General features: G+C 34.0%; 1 protein-coding gene and 1 long non-coding RNA gene across 2 annotated transcripts; one reads left to right on the top strand and one right to left on the bottom strand.

Annotated features, from left to right (window-relative positions):
• Window positions 1-1,703: 1,703 nt before the first annotated feature.
• On the bottom strand, window positions 1,704-14,745 carry LOC128861637 (tyrosine 3-monooxygenase). The gene is made up of 7 exons (XM_054099919.1): window positions 14,104-14,745; window positions 9,508-9,619; window positions 8,273-8,401; window positions 8,026-8,115; window positions 6,445-7,264; window positions 4,652-4,778; window positions 1,704-3,145 (listed from the first exon to the last, which is right to left on the bottom strand). The coding sequence occupies exons 1-7, from the start codon at window positions 14,170-14,172 to the stop codon at window positions 2,747-2,749; spliced, it is 1,746 nt and encodes a 581-aa protein (XP_053955894.1). The 5' UTR covers window positions 14,173-14,745; the 3' UTR covers window positions 1,704-2,746.
• Window positions 3,084-3,518, top strand: LOC128861638 (uncharacterized). The gene is made up of 2 exons (XR_008454394.1): window positions 3,084-3,175; window positions 3,241-3,518. It is a non-coding gene; the product is annotated as an uncharacterized LOC128861638 (long non-coding RNA).
• Window positions 14,746-23,017: the final 8,272 nt, after the last annotated feature.

Here is a 23,017-nt window from a genome sequence, read left to right as displayed (position 1 = left end):
TCAATTAATTTTTCGTCGTTCATTACTAGTATTCAAATTTTTATCGCAAATATCGAAATAAATATGAAGTATTTTACAGCTGCTTGCGGTTACGGGGAAAACCCAAAATTCAATAGATACATGTGGACATGGTTACGGTGATATGATGCGGCACCTACAATTGCTTACGATGATGCCCATATGTTTGCTCATAACAGCTGATTACTCTGGTTACGCTTATGGCTACGGTTCGGCAGCACTAATCGCAGCTATAAGTTCGTTTTATGTTCAATTATGATCATGCAACAAACATACCTTCTGCTCAAATATGAACGAGACGTTATCAATAAAACGGTCCGCGGATGACATATGGCAAAAATACATTTTTTGTTTTTTGGTAGGACTGTTATAAGCTCACATGGCAAATTTCAGCGTGATATATCACATAGTTTGTTTTCTGTGCTACTGTAAACAAGTCCAGCTCGAGTGTGTTCTTCGAATTCTCTTTTATGACTTCAATTGTCTCAAAATGTTTTCCACGGAGCGGCAACTTAACCTTGGGAAACAGGAAAAAGTCACATGGAGCCATATCAGGTGAATACGGTGCTTGCGGAACGATATTAACATTATTTTTGTTCAAATAATCGCGAACAAGACGTGATGTGTGAGCTGGTGCATTATCGTGATGCAAGAACCATGACTTCCTTTTAAGACGAATGTTCTCGCGCAAACGCTTTAAAACGCCTAAATAATATTCCGCGTTAACCGATTTTGCGATTTATGCGACTTTCAAGCACAATTTCCTTTACTTTTCCGATGTTTTCGTCGTTTACTGATGTTGCTGGACGACGTTCATGAGGCAAGTTTTCAACCCATGTACGGCCCTCTTTGAACGATTTGTACCACTGAAAAACACGTGCACGCGATAGAGCAGAGTCCCCATAGGTTGTCTGCAACATTTTTAAGGCGTCTGAAGCCGAAATTTTGTTGGAATAACAAAATTTCAAACAAATTCTTTGTTCAACTTGAATTTCCATCGTTAAATTCGAAGAACACACTCGAGCTTGACTTGTTTACAGTAGCACAGAAAACAAACTCTGTGACATATCACGCTGAAATTTGCCATGTGAGCTTATAACAGTCCTACCAAAAAACAAAAAATGTATTTTTGCCATATGTCATCCGCGGGCCGTTTTATTGATAACGTCTCGTTCATATTTGAGCAGAAGGTACATTCTGTCAAAAAAGTGTCAGGAATGGATCAATAAAGAACAATTTTTTTATTATTCATGCAAGCCAAGGAGTAATTTTCTCATTAAAACATTTTTTGGAATCAAATTCAATTCTCGAATTCTCTCATTAAAACATTTTTTGGAATCACTTCTCGAAAATATTCAATTCCCTTTAATGGCTTCTATCGACTGTAAGCGAACGCCTCGAAGCGGTAATTTAAATTTCAAAAAGTGAAAAAAGAACAAGGTGCTGAATGCTGATTTTGCAAAATGTTATTGAGTTTTTCCACAAATCTTAACTTTTTCAAGGAGTTTGTCTTCCAAAAGGCCGCGTACAGCTCAGATAATATTCGTTATTTACTATCTGAACTGTTTCTCTTTTGTATTTTAGCAAACCCTTTAAATCCGTTTTTTAGGATTAATTCTCGGTACTTTTTTGACAGAATTTACATGCATCTCCCTGCTTTCCCCGCAATTAACAACGCATTCATATATGCTTTTATTCATTTATATATATATATTCTTTGTGTATATATTCAATATCTTTGCGCTCTTATAACATAACAAAAATCTAAATTCTACATACCTACAAAATAGTTACATTTAGATATAATATTTAAAAAGATTTAATAAAAAAAAACTTTCACATCTCGTAAAAGCAAATATTTCACAATAATACAAAATACAAGCTCCACAATTCACATCAAAATAGTTATTAAGTATTCATACAATTAAACAAACGAAAACAAAAAGGAATAATCCAAAAATTATAATAATAATACATTCAGAAAAATAATACAATACATGTACACATTTATGTGGATGTACAAATACGAATACAAAATCAATGCACAATTGTGTGCAAGAGTGCGTGTTTGTGTTGGTGTGTGAGTTTGTGAATTTGCTTAAAAACTAATGCTTGCTTTTTGGTCCAATACAGTTGCAGTGATATACAAATAAAATAAATAAGAAATACATACATACAAGGTGATGGGTGAGTGGGTGTGGGTAGTGGATTGTGGATAGTGGTGTGTTGTAGGGTGCAGATAAATTGTTCAAATTTGTGCGTGAGGTTATATACAAACATATATGCACTTTTTTAATATCTCACTTAAGCATGCGAAAATAAATTTTGGATTTTTTTCTGTTTTTTTTTTTCGAATTTAAATTTTTGCAAAAATGTAACACACACAAAAATCTTCAATTGTAAATATTGTGTAAAAACAATATCAACCACAACATCAAAAAATTCGTTAATTGTAAAATAAAATTTAGATTTAGTATGACAGGTAGCATTTAGTAAAACAAATGGTAAACTTTTAAGCGGCATGTCAATTTAAGTTACGAGGCGCAGCATAACTAAATGCTGGCCACAGCTGCCGGCAAAACCGATACATACATAAATACGTGCTTGGGTGATAGAGTGTGTTTGAGTTGCTTTCACATGCATAGGTTTCACGCGTGCACACACACATACACCTACATATCAATCTCAATGTGTGTGTGGGCTCATTTGAATGGCTAAATGGATGCACTTAGAATGGACGCCTTAACTTTGAAATGGCATTCGTCAAATGCAGGATCTCGGTGTTCATTTGTTGCACCAGCGTGTCCAATTTGTCGACAGAGTCCAGAATTTCGACGCGTTCCGTGTGTGGGTTGAAGCGCACCTCAAATGGACGCGACATGGTCGACACCCAACGACGGAACTTATCTTTGGCATCTTCGAAACTCTCGGCCACATAGTAGATGGGTTGGTATTCCTGATCCTGATAGGGCTGTACGGCAGTGGAGGCTGGCTCGAATGCACGATGTTCGCACTTGTCGCTGATGGCGTGCAAGAGTTCACCGTAGGACGAGAGCAGACCAGCACCGTAGGCTTTCACCTGACCATGTTCCTTGCAGAGACCGAATTCGACGGTGAACCAGTAGACCTGTAGAGCGAAAAAGAGAAGTGGAAAAAGGTAAAGATTAAGATAGTGGGTATGTTGCATGTTGTATTAGAACAATGTATGGTTTTATGTTGCAGCATGGCGTACAATGGAAAACTTGACACTGACGCTTGGCCTTTGGTGGTAAAACAATAGCATGGGCGCACAGCACAGGGCCAGTCACATCGCTCGCATGCGAATGTGTGTGAGTGTGTATTTGTGTATGCAGCGCATTTTGGCAGCAACCATGTGTTTGACCTCAATCGTTGGCAAAATTGTCAAGCGCGGCAGCTACAGCTTGAATTTAGCATTGAATAAATGTTTGTTAGTAAGTAAACGTGTTACTTGTATGGAAATATATGTACATGTGTCTTAATTTTTGGGCTCATGCTTGCCTTTTTGTTTTCAGCACGTTCTTATCTGTATTTAAACTTTTTAGAATTTTTGGCTGCCCAAGTAGCTGGCTAAAGTATTTTTGTGCTTTTTGTTTTGGCTTTGGCATTTACCGTGCATTGGCGGGCTAATTTACAATCCGCGCAAGCACAAGGCCAGCCAATCTGCAGCCGCGGCAATCGCCGCCACAGCCACAGCGTTCGTTATAGCGCAAACGCATTGCACATTCAAGTCAAACTAAAGACGAAAAAATAATTGCAGCAATGCACTTGCCCTCCTACCATTCAGCGTGTGTGGTGTGGTGGGTGCCCAAGAGTGTGCCAAGCTGAGCTCACGAACTTGAATTAAATCGAAACTAAGTTTTAATTTTTACTAATATGCACCAGATAGCACAAGCACTTCAACTTGGCTTAGAAAACACGCTTAAAATGGTATGTTCTTGAGTTGATTTGTGCCCACAATAGCGGGGCAGTGACAGTGGCAGTGGCCGCGACGGTGGCAAACTATGTGAATGTGACTGAGGCGGCGTATGCTAAGGCCACACAGTGCACACACACATAAGTATTTGTGTCGACTGCAGACTATCGAATAACTAGCAGTAACTAGCAACAGCGCAAGCAGCCCTGTCTGGTCGCTACTAAATCGCTGCAATGGCACAACTGTTGCGATTAGCTGAGATGGCGTTGGCTAAGTGGGCGCGCATTCACAGCTAGCGTAACTGCTAAAAGTGCACTAAAATGTCTAAATTGGCAATTAAAGCGAGCACTTAGCCAAATTAAATAACAAATATATACCTTAATGTTGTGCATATACATATTTATGAATGCATGGCTATTCGTCGCTGGCAGTTCTGCATTTCTGCTTGTTTGCTCTGTTGCCAGATTTGCTTAGCTGGTGGCCACTGACTGTGCCACTTGACTTTTAAAATCAAATTTGTTTTAATAAGTAAATGATTTTAGCGATATCGATGCTTGGGTGGCTGTTCAATACTCATAGCAACAGCAGCAGATGTGGACAAATATGCACCAAGGCTACTAGCGACGGTGCTAACTAGCGATCTACATATGCAGCATGTTTATGAGGCTTTTTTTTGTGTGTTTTAATTATCATACTTACAGTGGACAATTTTTCGATTTCGTCATCGGAGGCACCCAACGAGGCCAAACCAATCTCCTGCGAAAATTGTGCGAAGCTGGGGTCAGCTAAGAGTGGCATATGGCCGAGCAATTCATGAATGCAGTCACTGTAAATAAAAGAGAAAGAAAATATTGAGAAAAATGTTAATTAATAATTGCTGCTATAATTTGTTAAGAGGTAATTGCAAATTGATGAATGAAATAAAAAGCCATCTATAAGTAGAATGAACAAATACATAATCACGCAGAGTAACGTGGAGTTTTGAGTGTAATTTCGCTGGGACTTCATTTTAGTGGAAATACGAGAGGGAACTGAGAGCTAAATCTTTAGTTAGTGACCTTTTGTAAACAATTATGTAAAGTATGAGTGAGTTAATGTAAGCCAAAAATGAGAGCTTGCAAGGTTGTGACGTTCGCGAGAGAGCAAATACAAATACTCTTCTACAATTAAGAAATGGAACCGCGTAGTACAATAAATTCGCTCGTTCATAACTAATAAAACTAAAAAACTATGCAGCATGAAAATATGCAACTATTATGTCAGCAGATCAGCTAATTTATAGGTTTGAATCTGAGTGCATGAACATGAAATAATAGAAAAAGAAAGGTGTTTCTAGCGGTCTCCCCTTGGCAGAAAGTGCCAAACTTCCACTTGTATTTCTACCATAAAAAAGCTACTCATAAAAACTATTTGCCGAACGGAGTCGGCTTAAAACTGTACGTCCCTCAATTTGTGGAGCAAGATCAGGAGGCGTACCACAAATAGGAGGAGGAACTCGACCAAGCAGCTAACAGAAGGGTGCGCGCCAATATTTATTTATTTTAGATCAGCTGATTCTGTCAAATTCACTGAAAGTGTGATAGCGGCTCGTGGATGTGTGATCAGCTCATACATCATCAGCAGCTCAACAAGTGGCACCAAAAAAGTCCACTGACTCCTCAGTATGCTCTCAACTGTAACTAAAAATTTCCTTTGCTGTAAAACATTGCGCTCAACGAACAGCCCGTCATTCTCACTGCCCACTAAAATTGCGCTTAAGTAGCTTCACTTTGGAAGTGATAAACAACGTGACAATGTTGATGTGTCATTCAATTTTCATAACAATAAGTAGAAAAATGCTTATAATTTAATGTAATTGCTGAAAATAGCTTTCCACGCTCACTGCCCTAAGAAGCCAAAAGGACTGGCTGTGCTGGTCACTAGCTCTGAACACAGCCTGCTTGAACAAAGTTATATTTATAAATTAATTATCAGCCGTTAATGGAGCTAGCTGCACTGGTAAAGTGTGCCAAAGTGCTAAAGTGCTAAGAATTGACACACAACTGCAATCAAGTCAGAGCTACCCCCCAGCCATTTCTTTCACGTCAATGCGCCTCTTCGGTAGGTAGGTGTGTGGGTGATGCCTGCATGCAAAAGTTGCCAGGCAATTACTCGCTTCCGACAAGGCAGCGTCAAGTTTCTATTTCCTACAGCCCATTGTTATATAGTTGCTACATGCCACAGTTGGTGTGGTGTGGTGTGTGCCACATGAAAGCATATTCGCCGTGAAATGAAATTAGTGCATCTTGCTTTGTACCTTGACTGCTGATGCTTAAGTTAATTTGTCACACAGCATAACAATGCGCATAGCTGGCTGTTTCCTGCTGACACACAAAGGATTCCTGCTCATACCCAATTAGAACATATTTTCTTAACTTTTTACACAACTACCCACCCTACCCCGAAAATTCAAGCGCGTTTGTTTGTTTGCATTTTAGTTAGATGATACTTACGGTTCGGGTGTGTGGTATGGTGAGTTGACGTGACGCACATATTGTGTGCTCTGGAAAATGCGGAAAGCCAACGAGGCGAGAAAATCGCGTGCGGTCAGCAGACCGGCGGCGGGGCGCAATGTGAAGCCAGTGTTACGACGCAAAAAGTCCGACATCTCTTGCAATTGTGGCAAACGGTGTTCGACGAAGATCTCCTCATCGCGCAACTTCTGGAAAGCGGCACGATATTCTTGGCAAGCGTGCTTCTTCGACAAATCGATAACAGTCAAGAGAACCGAACGCCAAGTCTTTACTTCCACATCGGAGTATTCGATGTATGGGATTGGATCGCCATATTTGTAAGCAAAAGCAATTTCGGCAATTTCCTTGCGACGTTGACGGTAGACTTTATCAGCAAAACCGGGATGGTTCATGTCCAAATCGGGTTCATATTTGGTCATCAAGTGATTGCAATTGTCCAATTCGGAGGCATGTTTGGGGAACCAGGGTGACTTCACGCTAATGTTATGTTCAGCCAATAGACTGATGCTATTGAACGAGCCTGATTGGCGTAGGGAGCGAATGAGTTGCAAGAGATTGGCACGTGTCATCTCGACTTTGATTAGCACATCATGATCGACGCCTTGGTCGCGAGAGATACGTGATTCCACATGTTGTACGGTACCCTTGAAAGTTTCGATAGCCTTGAGTATGCGTCCAAGTGAGGAAATGCCCTCCTTGAGGCGTACGATGAGTGCGGCGCTCTGTATGGCATTCTCGGCCTCGACCGATTCAGAGGCGGCATTGGCGAGAAAAACTTCTTCCTCGGTAAGACCGGCATCTGTAAGAGAAAAAAGGGGTGATTAAGATTAAAATTAAATATCCATACAAGATGAAATCCTGTTCATTTAAAATCTTAAATAAGTTCAAGCTGCATAAATCCGCTTGGCATGTTCAGCACGCTCTTCAAGTGTGCTTCAGCCGAAAGTCAATTGCACTCTCTATACATGTATAGTCACATTAAGAAGGAAGAATGACAGAACGACTTGATAAATCTATTAAAAATAATTCTCACCCACTCAATGCGTTAAGTGCCTTAAAGGGACAGCGGTGAAGTTTGCTTCGAATACATATTTATGTGCATAACTACTAATGGAGGTTGGGCGAAATATTACAAAGCGGCTTTAGTCATAATTTTTTTGCTTGCCAACCATTGTTACCGTGAAGTCAAGCGCAATAGGTTTCCCTTTCAAGGCCCACACCCACCCTTTCATCATCCACTTTCGCTTACATAATAAAATCAACGCAATAAAAATAGCATCGACGTAAATGTGTGCAATGGAAATGGAAATGTTAAAAGGAAATGTGCGATTTTCGCATTTGAAATGTTGCGCGTACGTGGCATAAGGACATCCTTTCGTGAGAGTGACTGTGTGCGCCTTCGCTCACAGCTTACCGCTCTTTGTGCGGAAACGTACGAAGTAAGCGTATTAAATGGCAAATGCTTCATCATAATCATAATGCGTTTGAAGGCACTTTTTGACTTTGCTATTAACCCAATCCCTGGCCCGTTCACGTACGTTGACGATAACTTTTGCTTACCATTTGAGTTGTCGCTGTTGTTACTGCCCGGTGCACCTTCACCCTGAGTAGCTGAGCCCGTTGTGGCACTAACGGTTTCATTTTGGGTTTCTAAGTCACAACAAAGGGAAAATGAAAATAGAAGAAAATAAAATGGAGAAAAAATTAATAAAAATCATAAATTAATAATAAAACCGAAAAAAACGTTAAATGAATTAAACAAAAGTAAAGTTTCCTAATTTCACACTCTCTTTGTCAGATAGTCTACCTGCTGGGATGTCGAGTACTTCAGCTGGAATCTCCACATTTTCAACCGACTGAGCGGCTTGCAATTCAATTTCTTGCTCAACGGGAGCACCCTTTGCCTGCTGGATGCATTCCTCCAAAGTGGACTCGTCTAATTATTGAAAAATTAATAAAAAATAAAAATTTCACATTTTAAATAAAAAACAAATCAAATAAGAAGAAAGAAAATTAAGCACCAAAAAAATGCTGAGCAAAAAAATAAGCAAAAATTGAAATAAATAATTGTGTAATTAACTGAAAGGAAAAATTGTAATTTGATAGGAAAATAGAAAAATCTGTCATTAAACGCGAGTTACAGAAGAATGAAAGGCACCGCATTTCGAGTACTAGAAGCGTGCGCTAGAATTTTTTTGGTTTGTTTTTGTTAAAACGGATAATAAAACAATTTTTTTTTCTAAACTATAACATAGCGAATTTTTTAGAAATATTTGTGTACCTGAATCTCTTCAGATGACGGAAAATATGGAATTGACTTTAGTAATAATTGTCCTTCTTTTAATTTTAAGTACTTTTTTGGCAAATAGAGGCAGCCATAAAAAATTATACAAAACGAATATCTTTTTATTTCATTTTTATTCTCTTTCATTTTTTGGTTTATATTTTTTCCAATTTTTTTTTTTTTGTGTAAATAAATACTTTTTTATTTCGTTTTTATTCTTTTTTATTTTTTTGATATATTTTTTTCCAGTTTTTTTTTTGTGTAAATAAATATTTTTTTATTCCTTTTTATTCTTTTTTTATTTTTTCCAACTTTTTTTGTGTAAATCATTTTTTTTTATTTGAATTTCTGCACCTGCAACGGTTTAATATGGAAACATTTTTTTTTTGTTCTTTTTTATTTTTTTCATTTTGTTTTTAATTAAATTTTTTTATTTATTTCTTTTTGAATTTCAGCACCCACAACTGTTTAATGCGCATAAATTTTGCCTTTTTTGTTTTTAAAAATTTTTATTTGACTAAAAAGAGGCACAAGATGACTGAGAAAACTTCAAATTTAGTTATCTCTTTTCAAGATTTTTTTATTTATTTTCAAAACGGTTTTTATAGTTCACTGAGAGTTTCAAGAATCATCGCTATCGCCTTTGAAATTATTTGGCTTTATCTGCTGAGCATATTTTTTAATGTTTTAAACTTTTTAATTTTTTTAATTTTTTTTTTTTTTACTGCACAATTTGTTTAAAAATTCAATTTCCTTACCATTGGACTTTTGGCGCGCTTCTTCCAGCACAGTTTGTTTATTTTGCTTAACAACCAGACTCTCAAAGCGTGCATCGTCCACCAACGAACGGCGGCGTGATGGATAGCCATTCTGAAAGAGAGAAAGAAACATTACAAATTAGTTAAATGGTGAATAATCAAACCATCATACATTTAATTAAAGGTAGTCTGTAATTTCAATTTATAATATTCAGCTGTAATCTTCTTTAGATTAAAGAAAAAACCAAATTCAATTACTCATAAACATTTCAACGCTCTAATTCCTAACCACCCTAATAACCATTAGGTGACCAACAACCACCCCCAGCCTAATGCGTTGCCATTGGCTAAAAAGTTTTTAAGCACCTTTTCAACTCAAACTACACAGAGTTGTCGTTGGATTGAGCGTGCATGTGTGGGTGCATGTGCGTGGGTATGTATTAGAGAATAGCACTCGTAAAGTGCTAAAGCGGATATGAACGGGAAATTGGCGCATCAACCACAGCTTAAATTGATTTCCATTAAAAAACGAAATTATGGAGATGATATCTAAAAATGCTGCTGGTTTGAAAGGATGCACAAATTGAAAAATAAAATCAGAATAACATAAAAATTTTAAAAATATATAAAATAATTAGAATGAAAATCAACCAACATAGCCGAGTTGGCTGATTTTTGGGATTGACCGGCAGATCATACAAATCAATTAAAGCCTTGGAACTTAGTTGGCTGTGGCAGTAAGGTGTGGAATTTTCCCCGTCTTGATACTTATGCAATGTGATCTGGCTTTTTAAATTTTATTTTTGTTTTCTTTGCTGGTACAACTTTTAGTTTGACAGCGCTTTCTATGGCATATCGCTCGGTTTGTGCTGTTGCTGCTCCGACGGCATACTTCCCTACCTCAGGTATTCATAAGTCAATATTTTGTGGTGTGACACAATTTAAACAAATAAATATGTACGTGTGTGACTGAAGATGCTGTGTGGACAACAATAATAATAAGCCGACATTTCAACACACGACGGTCAGTTAGCGCGGAAGACCGTCTACTGGCTGAAGCCATTCATCCATCCGCATTGCCAATGGAAGTGTCCCAGTACTCCACTGAACTCTACGATGATGTGTATAACGCGCTTTGTATTCACATATTCGCCAGTGCGTATGTTGGTATATATGCATGTTTGTATATAGAGCCGGTTACCAAATCTTTGCTGGCTTTATCACTTGGAAACCGTTGAAAACGAAAGTAGTGCGTTGTAGCTCTTTTTTTCTGTTTTGCTTCATTGCATTTTGAAGTTAAACAACTTAGCATTGACAACATTTATGCATTTTTTTGACTTTTTTTTATCAGCAAACAACAGTAATAAGAAAACAAAATAATTTACAAAATTCACCGGCAAATAACTGGTTTATGGGCCAAAAAGTTATAGTTTTATGTTTACACATAAATTTCTATTGACTTGTATTTAAAGTTTTTATTTTTACTATGCGTGCACGCAAAGTTCGTAACTACGATTTTGCCCTTTGCGACCAAATTTTCGAATAGTAAAGTATGTTGGAAGTCACAAAACCAAATCTCATGCTATATATTTGACTTAAGTGGTTGTTGTTGTGATTTTTGTTTCATTTTTATTTCATATTTTTTTCTGTGTCCAATGTTTGTACTTTCGTTCGATCGACTACTGGACAGCGCGGCATCAAATAAAGTTGTCAAGGTGCGCTTCAAACGTAGGCGTGTGATTTTAAATATAATATTTTGACAGTTTTAGGTGTTAAGCTGGCATAAATTTGTTTACAAATGAGATCGAAAATCTAAATATATTTAATAAGCTGAATCCATTATTAAGATATCAGTGCTCATAATGGAGCAAACAACTGAATTTTTTGATTTCATTATATTTGATTGAGATATTATAGATATATAGGTGAATGGCGCTCGTGGCAAGCAGGAAGTATTTTCATGCGCGCATTACTGCTTTTGAAAATAAAAGAATACGAATTTTAATCGATGCCCTTTTCCTATTAGTGATTTTTCAGTGTTTCAGTGTTATTATTATTATAATTTTTTGACAAGTTTTTACTGCAATGACCTTCGCCTGCCCCAGCAATTTTAGGAGGAAAAAGCTGATGAAAGAGTGCATAGTTTTGGAATCACGCGGTGGCATTGGGTATTTTGGTGGCTAAATATTTACAAAAACAAAGACCATACGCGCACAGCAAACACTCTTTAGTAATATATGCATTTATGTATGTAACCCATTAACGTTAACTAATAAAGCTTTTTATAACAAAGTTTTCTCTGTTCGAGGCTACTCATCTTCGCGTAGACAAGTGATCAATTGTGCCGGCAACGCTGAGTTGGCTTACTTGCATCTTGTTTTTTTTTTTTTTTTTTCTTGTTTTCATTGTGTTTTTGATTTTTTTTTTCCTTTGCTGCTCTTCTTCTGCATGACTACCTTAAACGCATCTGTTCAATTTGCGCTGGCACACGCCCACTTTCACTCTTACCTCTTTATTTCAATATTTTCTGTTAAATAACTTGACTGTTTTTATGTTGTCATTTTCAAGTTTTCCAGCGCTTCCCTGACCGTCGCCAGGTGTCGAATGAACAGCGCTTGCCTGTGTTTGACAGCCACCGATTCTGATAATAAACACGTTGGTATGCTGTATGAATTGAAGCTATCTCTGTGGCATATTTGCATTTGATGAAAATTCATAAAATAAAAACTAAAAATTCAAAACATTTTTTTTTTGTTTTTTGCTAATTTAAATTTGGTATGTTTGGCATTTGTCACGTAGCCCAATTTGGGCGTTTGTGTATTTAAAAAATGCGCAATAACTTTGATATTGAGTTGAAGGTTTTAGGGAATTTGCGTAATTCGAAATTTTGTGTTGCTAGAAGATTTAGTGAGCATTTTTTGAACATGAAAGAAAAATTGAAGAAACCACAATACTTGGAAAAATACGAATATTTGGAAATTTTCATATGAAAACTTTTTTCCATTGATAGACATATGATTTTGGGAGCAAATCTAACCAAAGCAACGCCAATAAGTAAATAAGAAAAATTGTTGTAAAAATGATGGTTGATCAAGATTGTTGGTGTAAACTATTGGTGCATTTAGTATAGGGTCAAAGTAATTCGTTTTGAAAACTGCTTATTAACATTTATCGCTAATCTTAAATTTTTTAAAAGAGCAAATTGATATATATTAGTCAAAAGTTGAACAATAAAAAATATTTAAACTTTTTTTTTTTTAATTTGTCAAAAACATATTTTTTTGCTATTCAAAGAATATATTGTAAATAGTCTCAAATTGATTCATTCATATGAACAAGGAATGCTACTCCAATGTTTGCTTCTGCAATTTATTAATGTTTTTAAGAAACTACAATAATTTTTATGATTTTTTTCAAACAGTTTAAAAACAGCGCAATTCTTATTTTTCACAAAAATTCAAGTAATACAAAATTGAAGAAAAAAATTGTTTTCTTATTTTTAACAAAAATTCCAGTAATACAAAATAAAAAAAATTGTTTTCTTATTTCTTCAAAAAAAATTCAAGAATAATAATTTTTTTTTTTCAATTTTTAACAAAACAGAATTTTATAAAATAAGAACCCTCATATATTTTTGTCGATTTAAGGCATTGCCTCAGTTTTCTTCATGATGAATCAACAAGTAAGGCCAAGTCATGCTGTAAATAGCCGTTAAACATGTTGGTAGCGAGGATGTGGCAACAAAATGGGGCGGAAACGCTAGTTGAATTCTGGAAGAATCACCACTTTAACCAACCAATCAAGGCCAAGTTTTTGTGATTTTTTGTATCATAAATGTGACTGAACTAGGCTAAATTTAAATTTAAGTTTTTCTTCAAAGAATATTTTAAATTTGTTATGAAACATGGCATTAAGTACAATTCAAGTATTTGCATTAAAAATTAAAAATTCTTTAAAACTGTATAAATTTTAAGTTGTAATTTATAAGCACTAATCGAAATTGTTCCATAAATTTAAAACAAATTTCATTTGCATTCAGATAAACAAAAATAATCTCAAGTCTTAGGCATTTTAATACTGTTTTTTAAAATCGCAATACTTTCATACATAAATTTCCAAGCACAATGTTGAATTTGGAAGCTTTTATTGATTCATACGAACTTTTCTTCAAATTATAAACATTTAATCACAAATAATAAATCAATTTTTCGTTAAAATTTTTTTCAAATTCGATTTTTTTAATAATTACTCAAAAAATGCATGGCATTCCAAACTTTAGCTTTATTCTTTAGCAAATTTCCACTTACAACGTTTTATTAGCAATATTTGTTGGTATTTGTTGTTTTTTTTTAAGTTTGAAAAATAAATTATGAAGCGTATCTGAACAAATTTTTCATACAACTTTTACCCAACATTTGCACTTTTTATTGTAAATCACACAGGCATTTTTTTTTTACTAAATCTTGAAAGCTTAATAAGTGTTTAAGAGAGATCTGACATCCACCACTTTTTAAGTAAAATCTGAAATCTCCACGTCAACCTCATTTCCACTTTCTAAATACAACATAAATTTTGCAAAAATCGCATTTGACTCACCTCAATACTGTAGGATTTTTTGATAGCGAACATTTCGCGGTTCTTTTGTGCAGCAGCTACAGCCATCATTTTGTTAGTTTTTGTTTTGTTTTATAAATTTACGAAGAAAATTCAAAAATTTATTGCAAAATGCAATTTTTGATAACTTTATAATGTTTTTTTGTTTATTTTTATTTAACAACTGTTCTCAAAAATAAGCCTTCGAAATGCACTTTCACTGCTTATTTCAAAAAACAAATTTTCTTGCCAATTTTCTGTTAATTAAACTTTGAAGTAGTTTTGCTTAACGTGTGTTTACGTCTAAGCAGCTCCAGAAATCACACAAAAAAAATTTTTTATACAAGTAAGTATGTATTTCACAGGATCAACAACTTGATATCCTTATCAGCTTGATACTTGTTTGTGTAGTATATTTAAATTGTAGAATTTCCAGCTATCGAAACTTTTCAATAATTGTGAACTTTTCGATATACTTTGATTTAACTTTTGTATCCTTTCGAAACTTTACTCTCAGGCACAAAAGCTAATTATATAAATTACAATAAACACAGCGTTTTAAATATTTAACAAACTACTTAACTTCTTAACCAAAGTGGCAAGTCTTAAGAGCGAATGATAGCGAATCAATGCATGCTTGGTATCCGGCGGCATCCGCTTAAATACCCTCAAAGCGTATCGTAACGAAACGACAAAAGAGCTGTCGAGCCGAAGCTGTCGTTGTTGCTCTTAGGGTGGTAACGAACGTAAGCACACAAGTATATGTGGCTCTGCATGCGCGTGTTGCGTATCTGTGTGTGTGGCCGCTCGAAAATCCGCTACAAGTTTGTGGTGTTTTTGTTTTCTTTTTTTTTTTTTGCTTTGTCTCTGCTCTTTTACTTCCAACAACAGGTGATGAAGACGTCATCAACGCGACAGTTACCGCGCGTAGCATCAGCCACATTAGTACATACCTCTCTCTCAGTCTTTCTCTCTTTATCTTACAGCATCACAAAATAAAATGAGAACAGCAAAATGAAAACAAATGACTTGGCCGCAGGTTTTGGGGTTCCCTCACGTTTGCGCGTACACCAAGTTCAAGTTGAGTTCTATTGAATGAGCGCTTATACAATCACCAAAAACAAAAAAACACATACACACACTCAGGTACTGACGTGAATCAAAGTGTTGGAATCACCCGATGGACCAAGATTGTTTTTGTTGCTGCTGTTAGTTAGTTGTTGTGATACCATTGTTGGTATAGATGTGTATTGTGATATTTGGTCCAGCAATGCAACGACTGAATTCGCGATTGAGCGCGCGCGAAGGTGAGCGCCGGCAAAAATGAGCTGGTTTAGCACGCTTGCGCACGTCATCAACGCAAACCTCGGCGGCGCGTCATTAACACGCCGCTCTCGCCGATAGCTTTCGACAGCATTGTTTAATTTTTTTGTGATTTGTTTTTATTCGAAGATATGTAGATACGTGTGTTTATTAAATATTCATACGTTTTATTTTATTTTGTCACACACTTGCTAATTTGGGGTCATTCTTTCCAGGAATACTCGGCGATATTTCTATCCTGAACGGGGAATTTTCGATCGACACATATATGACTATGTATATCAGCCTAATGACGCAGAAGGATCACATTCAGGTGAGTATAATATACATATGTATACTCGTATGTAGGTATATGTATGATTGGTAGGCTTCTATTGTCATAAGGGTTAAAACAAATAGGTTTATACTTAATATTTTGAGAATATTTTGAATGATTATTGGGAAAATTTGGGGGAAAAATGTTATTCTAATACAAAAATAAAATATTTGGATATCGTGAAGAGAAAAAGAATTTCTGATAAGAAAAAAACATTTTCATTTGGAGACGTCGTGAAGTTGAAATTTATAATATATTATAATTATAAATATACACATACATACATGTATAATTATAAATAAATATATAGTAGTCATTGCCTTTAGCGATAAAAAAAAGCGCACAAAAAAATTCCCAAATAATGGCAATGGGCAGACTTTTGTAAATCTCGTCTTTAAATAATTATCCTCAGGAAAGAAAGAGTAATAAAAATGAGTTATTATTAATACTCCAGGGAAGAAGGTAATTATTAGAATAGGGAGTCTTCTTAAGGGGTACATATTTCTTATTTAATTTTATTTATTTATTTATTTATTTAGATAAGTTTTTAAGTTATTTTACAGTTTTTCAATTTAAGAATACTATTTTTACTAATAGAATAGTGTAAATACACATAAAGTTAATGTAAATAGAGTTAGGAGAGGGTCTCAGTAGGATATAACATATAAAGTATGTATGTTAAAATTGTGACGGTTTAGAAATAGCAGAGAAGAGAAAAAGAAAGATATACGAACATATTGGCAACAAAGCAATGGAGCAGTTCACTTCGAAAGTGCGATTTGCTTCTGATTATTTTGATTTTTAGCGGTAGGAGGCCCCAAAGATGGGCTGCATGGACAAAGAACTGACGTTCTGATACTGGGCACATAAAATTAAAATTTTAATAAAATGCACTTGTTAACAGCAGAATATGTAAATATGGCATTTAGTTTTAGTAATAATTAATCACTCTAATGATTGCTGATTGAATTATGTAATTTTTTCTATGATTTCTGATTGAACCATATTACTTTTTCTATAATAAGTAATCGATTGCAATTAGCAATAAGCCAAGAATGAATAAACCAGTAAAAGAAAAATCAAAAATGGTTACTTTGATTTCATTATTATTATTATTATTTTTTTTTTTTTCGGAGAAAGGTAAAAATATTTATTTCATTAGGTGAATGCTCCGACTGCCAGAAAAGTATTAAGAAAAGCCGTATATAATGGATTTATTTCCCCAACTTTGGAAAAATTATATTTTTTCGGATTGAGGGTAGTTTTGCATTTTTGCTATCAAAGGAAGAAAAATTGTGTTAATGAAATCTGGTAGAGCGCTAAATAAAAAGAATTTATTACCAATAATGAAACACGATATTGGTAGGTTATTATGTGGGGCGTATGGCAACTGGTGGCGTAGGAAAATTTGCAGTTTACCAACTCAACAATAGAAAAATTTGATTATTTGGATATTTTAAAACATAATTTGAAGCAAGGCTGAGCTGATGGTGTTATCGAATGAATGTTGCTTTCAACAAGACAATGACTCCAAGCATATGGCTCGTATAGCAAAGTTATAGCTTCTCAGTAATATCTCCAAGCTATTGCCAACACCTTCAACATCACCAGATTGAAACCCTATTGACACTTATGGACGCTTCTGCAACGAAATATATTATAAGGAAAATCCAAATTGCAAGCTAAGTAGTCTAGAAAGATGTTATGTACACAGCAAAAATTTTAGTTTAATATTAATACCAATTTGGTGTTTATATATATTATAACAATTCCAGAAAGTATAAGATTAAAACCATTCCGGTTTCAGAAAAGAGAGAGAGAAGTTAATTAAAATATTCTCTTTAAAAAACCAAGAATGAGACTAAATTATATACTTTTAAGGGTTTAAAAATAAAGCTAAAATGGTTTTAACTTTAGACGAGAATTGAAATAAATTTAATATATTAATAATTAGAATTAAAGTAAATCCAAAATTGAATTGAATGTAGAACTTTCTTGGAATTGAAAGTAAACCCTTGAATGATATTTTAATTCCAAAAAGGAATTGAATCCAAACCAAAATTGTAGTAGATTTAGTACATTGTTGACGAATCCTCAAAACAAAAAACAAAATAAATTTTTTTAATAAAAATTTACGTTTTATTTAAAATGACATAAATTTATATACATAAGTGAAATAATAATACATATTTAAATTTTATTCTATAATTTCACATGGAATTAATCATTAATCACTTCCAATGGTTTTACATTTTTAAGGCTATTAAATTTAATTAGTTCTGAAAGATCTGTTGAAATAATTTCATAACACTGCAAAATGGAATTAAATTCCTTAGTGACAAAGATTTCTAAACTTAAGTAAATTTCGTTATCGACAACATATATATAAGTTACATCAAACTGTATATTAAATACGTAAAATGCTTTAAAATACAAGTCAAAAACTTGCCTAAATTCATAATGCTCGGGAACTGCTATCTTCTTACCATCAAATGTTATAAAATATTGGCAAATTGTGGTTTGTCTTGTCCAACTGCAACGATTGTGGGCTGACCAGACGTTATTTTATATTCTTCTAAGCTGTAAAAACAAATTTTTTTATTTATGCCCATTAAGAACAAAAAATTTATAGTAAATTACGTTTTCAAAAATAAAACTGTCGACAGATTTTTGGAATTTTGCTTTTTTTGTTCGCGTCCACTGGCAGTGGATGGCAGCAACTTTAAGAAAATCAAATAAGGTATTACTTCAGACGTCCATTCTGTACAGTTTCCCAAATTAGAACCGCCACTCGCAGCAATAAAAATTTGTTCCACACTGCTTTCACATTTCCAAAACATTCCATGCAGTTGCGATAAATTTTTGTCTCGATTTTAACGTTTCTCGAAATTTCTGCTACACCAGATTCAGTTCGTCTTTAACTATGCAGTTTTGAAAAAAACGAAGATCTTCTTCAGAAATTACTTCGCTATCATCGCTTTCCTTCCGCGTGGTATTTCACTTTTAAAAACAGAATAGTGGAAAAAATTACACTGAGAGTGAGTGAGTGACAGAGAGTGAGAAAATTGTTCAATACTTTCTTGGTTTTACTTTAAAGCAAATAATACTAAAGTTCAGAGTACATTAAAATTAATTGAGAGTGAGAAAATGTTTTAATACTTTTTTGGTTTTACTTTTAAACCAATAAATTTTAAATTGAATATAATTGAAACTTAAACTGAAACCAAAATAACTTGAAACATTAAAGAGAGCATTTTAATGTTTTTTTGGTCTTACGTTAAATCTAATAGGTATTAAATTTCAAAAACGCAACGCTCAGCACCAATTAAAGTTTTGTTTTAAACCCATTTTGGATTTAAAATAATTGCAAGAATATTTCATCGTCTTAAAATAAAACTTTTTAGAATTAAAAATCAAATTTAATTCCAAAATTGTATAGATTCAATAGCAACTGGTATTAAATATAAACCATCATTTTTTACTGTGTAGCACAAGTGGGAAAAGATTACTGGAGAAGAGACTACCAAATTGGTAAATTCTATGGGGGCACATGGCTAAAGGTAGTGATGAAACGTGGAAAGCCAAGAAGCTACTTAAAAATGCAAATTTTTTCTAGCATATTTTGAATAGTTTAAAATATTTTTTGATCTAAATAAGAGTGATCTAAAATAAGTTAAATTTTTTTTTTTTTAATTTTATTTAATAAGTTTAATTAAGTTAAATTAGTAGTCAAACACGGCAAAAGTTAATTTCAGAAGCTTAAAAACTCTTTTCATATTACTTTTTCAACTACCAACAAAGGAACGTAGACTTATGCCGCTAAGTGTATATTGTTTTAAATTGAAAAATAATTAAATATCGACAAAAATAGTAAATAATATAAGATGGATAATGATTTCTTTATTATATCTGATTATTTGCAAATATTTTTATTTCAAGCTTAAACATTTTGGTACAATTGAATTACTTTTAAGCAATAGTTTTAAACAAATGTAACTTATGAACAAACGTCTTTGTTGAAAATGAATGGAAAAAAATAAATGAGTAGGAATAATTTTTATAATTGAATGTTATTGGTAAAAGCATCTTCCACTGTTATTAAAAAGTTGTCGCTTTGCAATGTTAAGAACAACACGTCTTGAAGTATTTGTAGAGGAACTAACATGCATTTCAGGTTCCGCAAAGGCCTCTAAATAAGCTTCATCATTGGTGGATTTTTTCCATCGCAAGGTGTCTCAGCAACAGTCAACAAATTTCTGTAAATATTAAATTATTTTCAAAATAGGATTAAATTTACTAAAATCGTTTTCTTACCTTTGCTCACCACGAACTCTTTGCTCGAAATCAAGCATAATAATTATTTACGACATATTTTCCTTAAATTTACTCTAGCTTCAAAACAAATGTCAATTGAAATTTTAATATCCTACTTGCAAAAGTTTCACGGCTACAACTACCTTCATCATGGCACAAATGAGAATCGCAAAATAATCGTTTGTGAAAAGACTGAGTAAAAAGAGCCTGTGAAAACGAGAATGAAATTGTTTTTCACTACACATTTACACAGAACGCGAATCGAACCCCTGAACTATTTTCAAAATTATTTCTAACATAATTTGAAAATGCACCGAAGACGAGGAAAATGTTCAACTCCTAATATCGTAGTGGAAGAATATTGCATTCACTTGGCGAACCATTTTTAATTTCAATTAAAAATAAGAGTTTTGGCAAAGTTCATTTTGCCTTGGCTTCCCCGACTAGGCTTCGTAATATCACAGAAAAACAGAAGCTGCTTATGAGGTTTGATGAAATGGCCTCTGAAAATGGTAATAATGTACTATTTACTTTTATTTTATTTATTTTTAAGGTTTTTTATTATTTTTATTTTATTTTATTTTATTTTATTTTTAAGGTTTAATTTTTTAGCAAGTCTGCTTTTTATTCGATACACTCCAGCCAATGTTGTTTTAACTATTTGACAGGCTATAAAACGAATATTTGAGGCCTTTAAAGATGTTTCATAAAAAAATAAATCCGAACGTTTACAAACCACTAACAATTCTAACAAGCAAACAACAACAAGAAATAGTGAATATAAAAGTTTCTACGCCCAAACTATTCTCTATAAAAAGTGCTCAGCATCTACGTATGTACACATATTTACTTATGCGAATAAGTAATAATTAACCCTCGTAATTCTTGAGTAGTTTTTACTTTTTATTTTTTACTTTTGCGCGTATTAAGTATGAACAAATGTTTAATTAAGGAAAACAAAGAAAGCTGCAAATCACATTAATCTTTATTTGTGTACTATAATAATTATTTTCAAGTCTATTTTCCTTCTTCACATCGACGAATTGGTTTTGATTTGCAAGCAACATTCACTTGTTGACAGCCGGTGTAAGTGAGAAATCCGGCAGGTATACATGTTCGGACATATATTACACACTTTTGTATGTAAGTGTATGTATAGAAGCAAACATTCGTTTATGTTATGAATTATGCCTACGTGATTGCACTGTAGAAGTGAGCGTTTGCTGGTGGTAGTGTAATATTATTTATTATTTAGCATTATGTGGAGTGAATACGGATGCTGTGCTCACTATTTGGCATTTTCTAACTAAGACTACTTTCGGAGGAATTCCATCAAGGAAGTTTTGTTTTTGTGTTAAAGTTTAAACGAATTCCCTTTCACTGCAGTTCAATGAGGTCAGAGACTTTATTCAATTAGAGATTAATATCTGTAAATGTAAATAATATTATATATTCTAAATGTAAAGTACAGTAATATGCACTGTGCGAACTTCAACTAAGGGCAAGCCGGTGCCGAAGTGTTGCGTTTTAATTCTTATTTCATGTTTTCTTAATTTTTTTATTTTAACATTTCTCGTTTTGAAGTTAGCTTTTTTGCGAAATTGAATGATAATCAGTCATTTCTGGGTCTTAAAATGAGGAAATTCAAAATAAAATCATTTGAATTTACGCAGCATTTTTATATTAGTTTGGGGAAGGTTAGGTTGGGTTAGACTTGATTGATCCTCTAGATCGCATATAGACCAGATATTCATCCATAGTACTACCAAGTGGCAGAATGTAGAGTTTATTTTATGTTTTTTTCTTTAACACTCCGTTTGGATAATTTAAGTAGACTTCAAATTTTTTGATCTGCTACACTTTTTAGTGCTGAAAATTATGCAGAACGTAAACACTTTGTTCGTGTTTTGATAGGTGCATTATGTTTTCTAACGAGAAAATTTTTCAAATTGAGCAATTCGTAAACTCCCAAAACGATAGAGTTTATTTGATCGACCGTTCATACGAGAATTTGAGTCATCGATTGGCCACTAGGAGGCCGCACCCGCCACTGGTTTTCATCGAGCCTGGCGTCAAAGCAAATGCGAAATATTATCGAGAAAGTTATCTGGAGATTGCTTTGAAGCCGTGAGCAGACAAACATTTTGGTGGCAGACCATGGACGTTTCAACAGAATTCGGCAACGTTTCACACAGCTCGAATGAATCAAGGATGGCTAAAAAACAGCGTTCCGAACTTCATAACGTGCTATGAACGAAGCTATGAACAAAAATAAAAAAATAAGAAAAAAATCTGAATCTGAAAATCTGAAATGATTTATTTAAGAAAATATTAAGAAAAAAATATTTAAAATATTTTTATAAGCATTTAACAAATAATAATTTTTTCACCAAAAATATTTAAAATTTTTTCCAAAAAAAAATTTTTTTTTTTCAAATATAAAAATTTTGAATAGAACGGAAGATATTTCACTTTAAAAAACTATAGAGTTTCATAAAATTTTCAACATTGAATAAATCTCAAATTGAAGGAATTTTTTTTTTAAATTTTAATTAATTTGCTCATACCAACAAATGAACCAAATTTATATACTTACCAATACCTAAATCACGCCATTGATTAGTTGCGACAAGCCGAGTAGCAGTGTTGCTTGCATTCAGTTTATCAACCAAAACTAGGAGAGGTAAGAAGAAACGAGTATTCAGAGCATCAGAGGATGTAATTCTAAGAGCGCCGCTGATACATATAAGCGTCATACGTTAAAAATTCTGAAGTCCGTTTCTACTCGCAGTCTTATCGAGAGCCGTCCACCAGACTATAATCCCGTAAAGCAGGATAGGACTGACAACGGTCCTATGCAGCCAGTGAGAAAGACCCCACCCGCCGTATGGCTTTTTTGCTGGAAAATAAAGCTACAGCGGCTTTTCTTACTATGCACTCTGTTCTTGTCGAAAATTACACCTA

Source organism: Anastrepha ludens, chromosome 4 (assembly GCF_028408465.1).
Source record: "Anastrepha ludens isolate Willacy chromosome 4, idAnaLude1.1, whole genome shotgun sequence".
NCBI lineage: Eukaryota > Metazoa > Arthropoda > Insecta > Diptera > Tephritidae > Anastrepha > Anastrepha ludens.
Note: the sequence above shows the minus strand (reverse complement) of the source record. Positions and strands in the feature narration are given on the sequence as shown.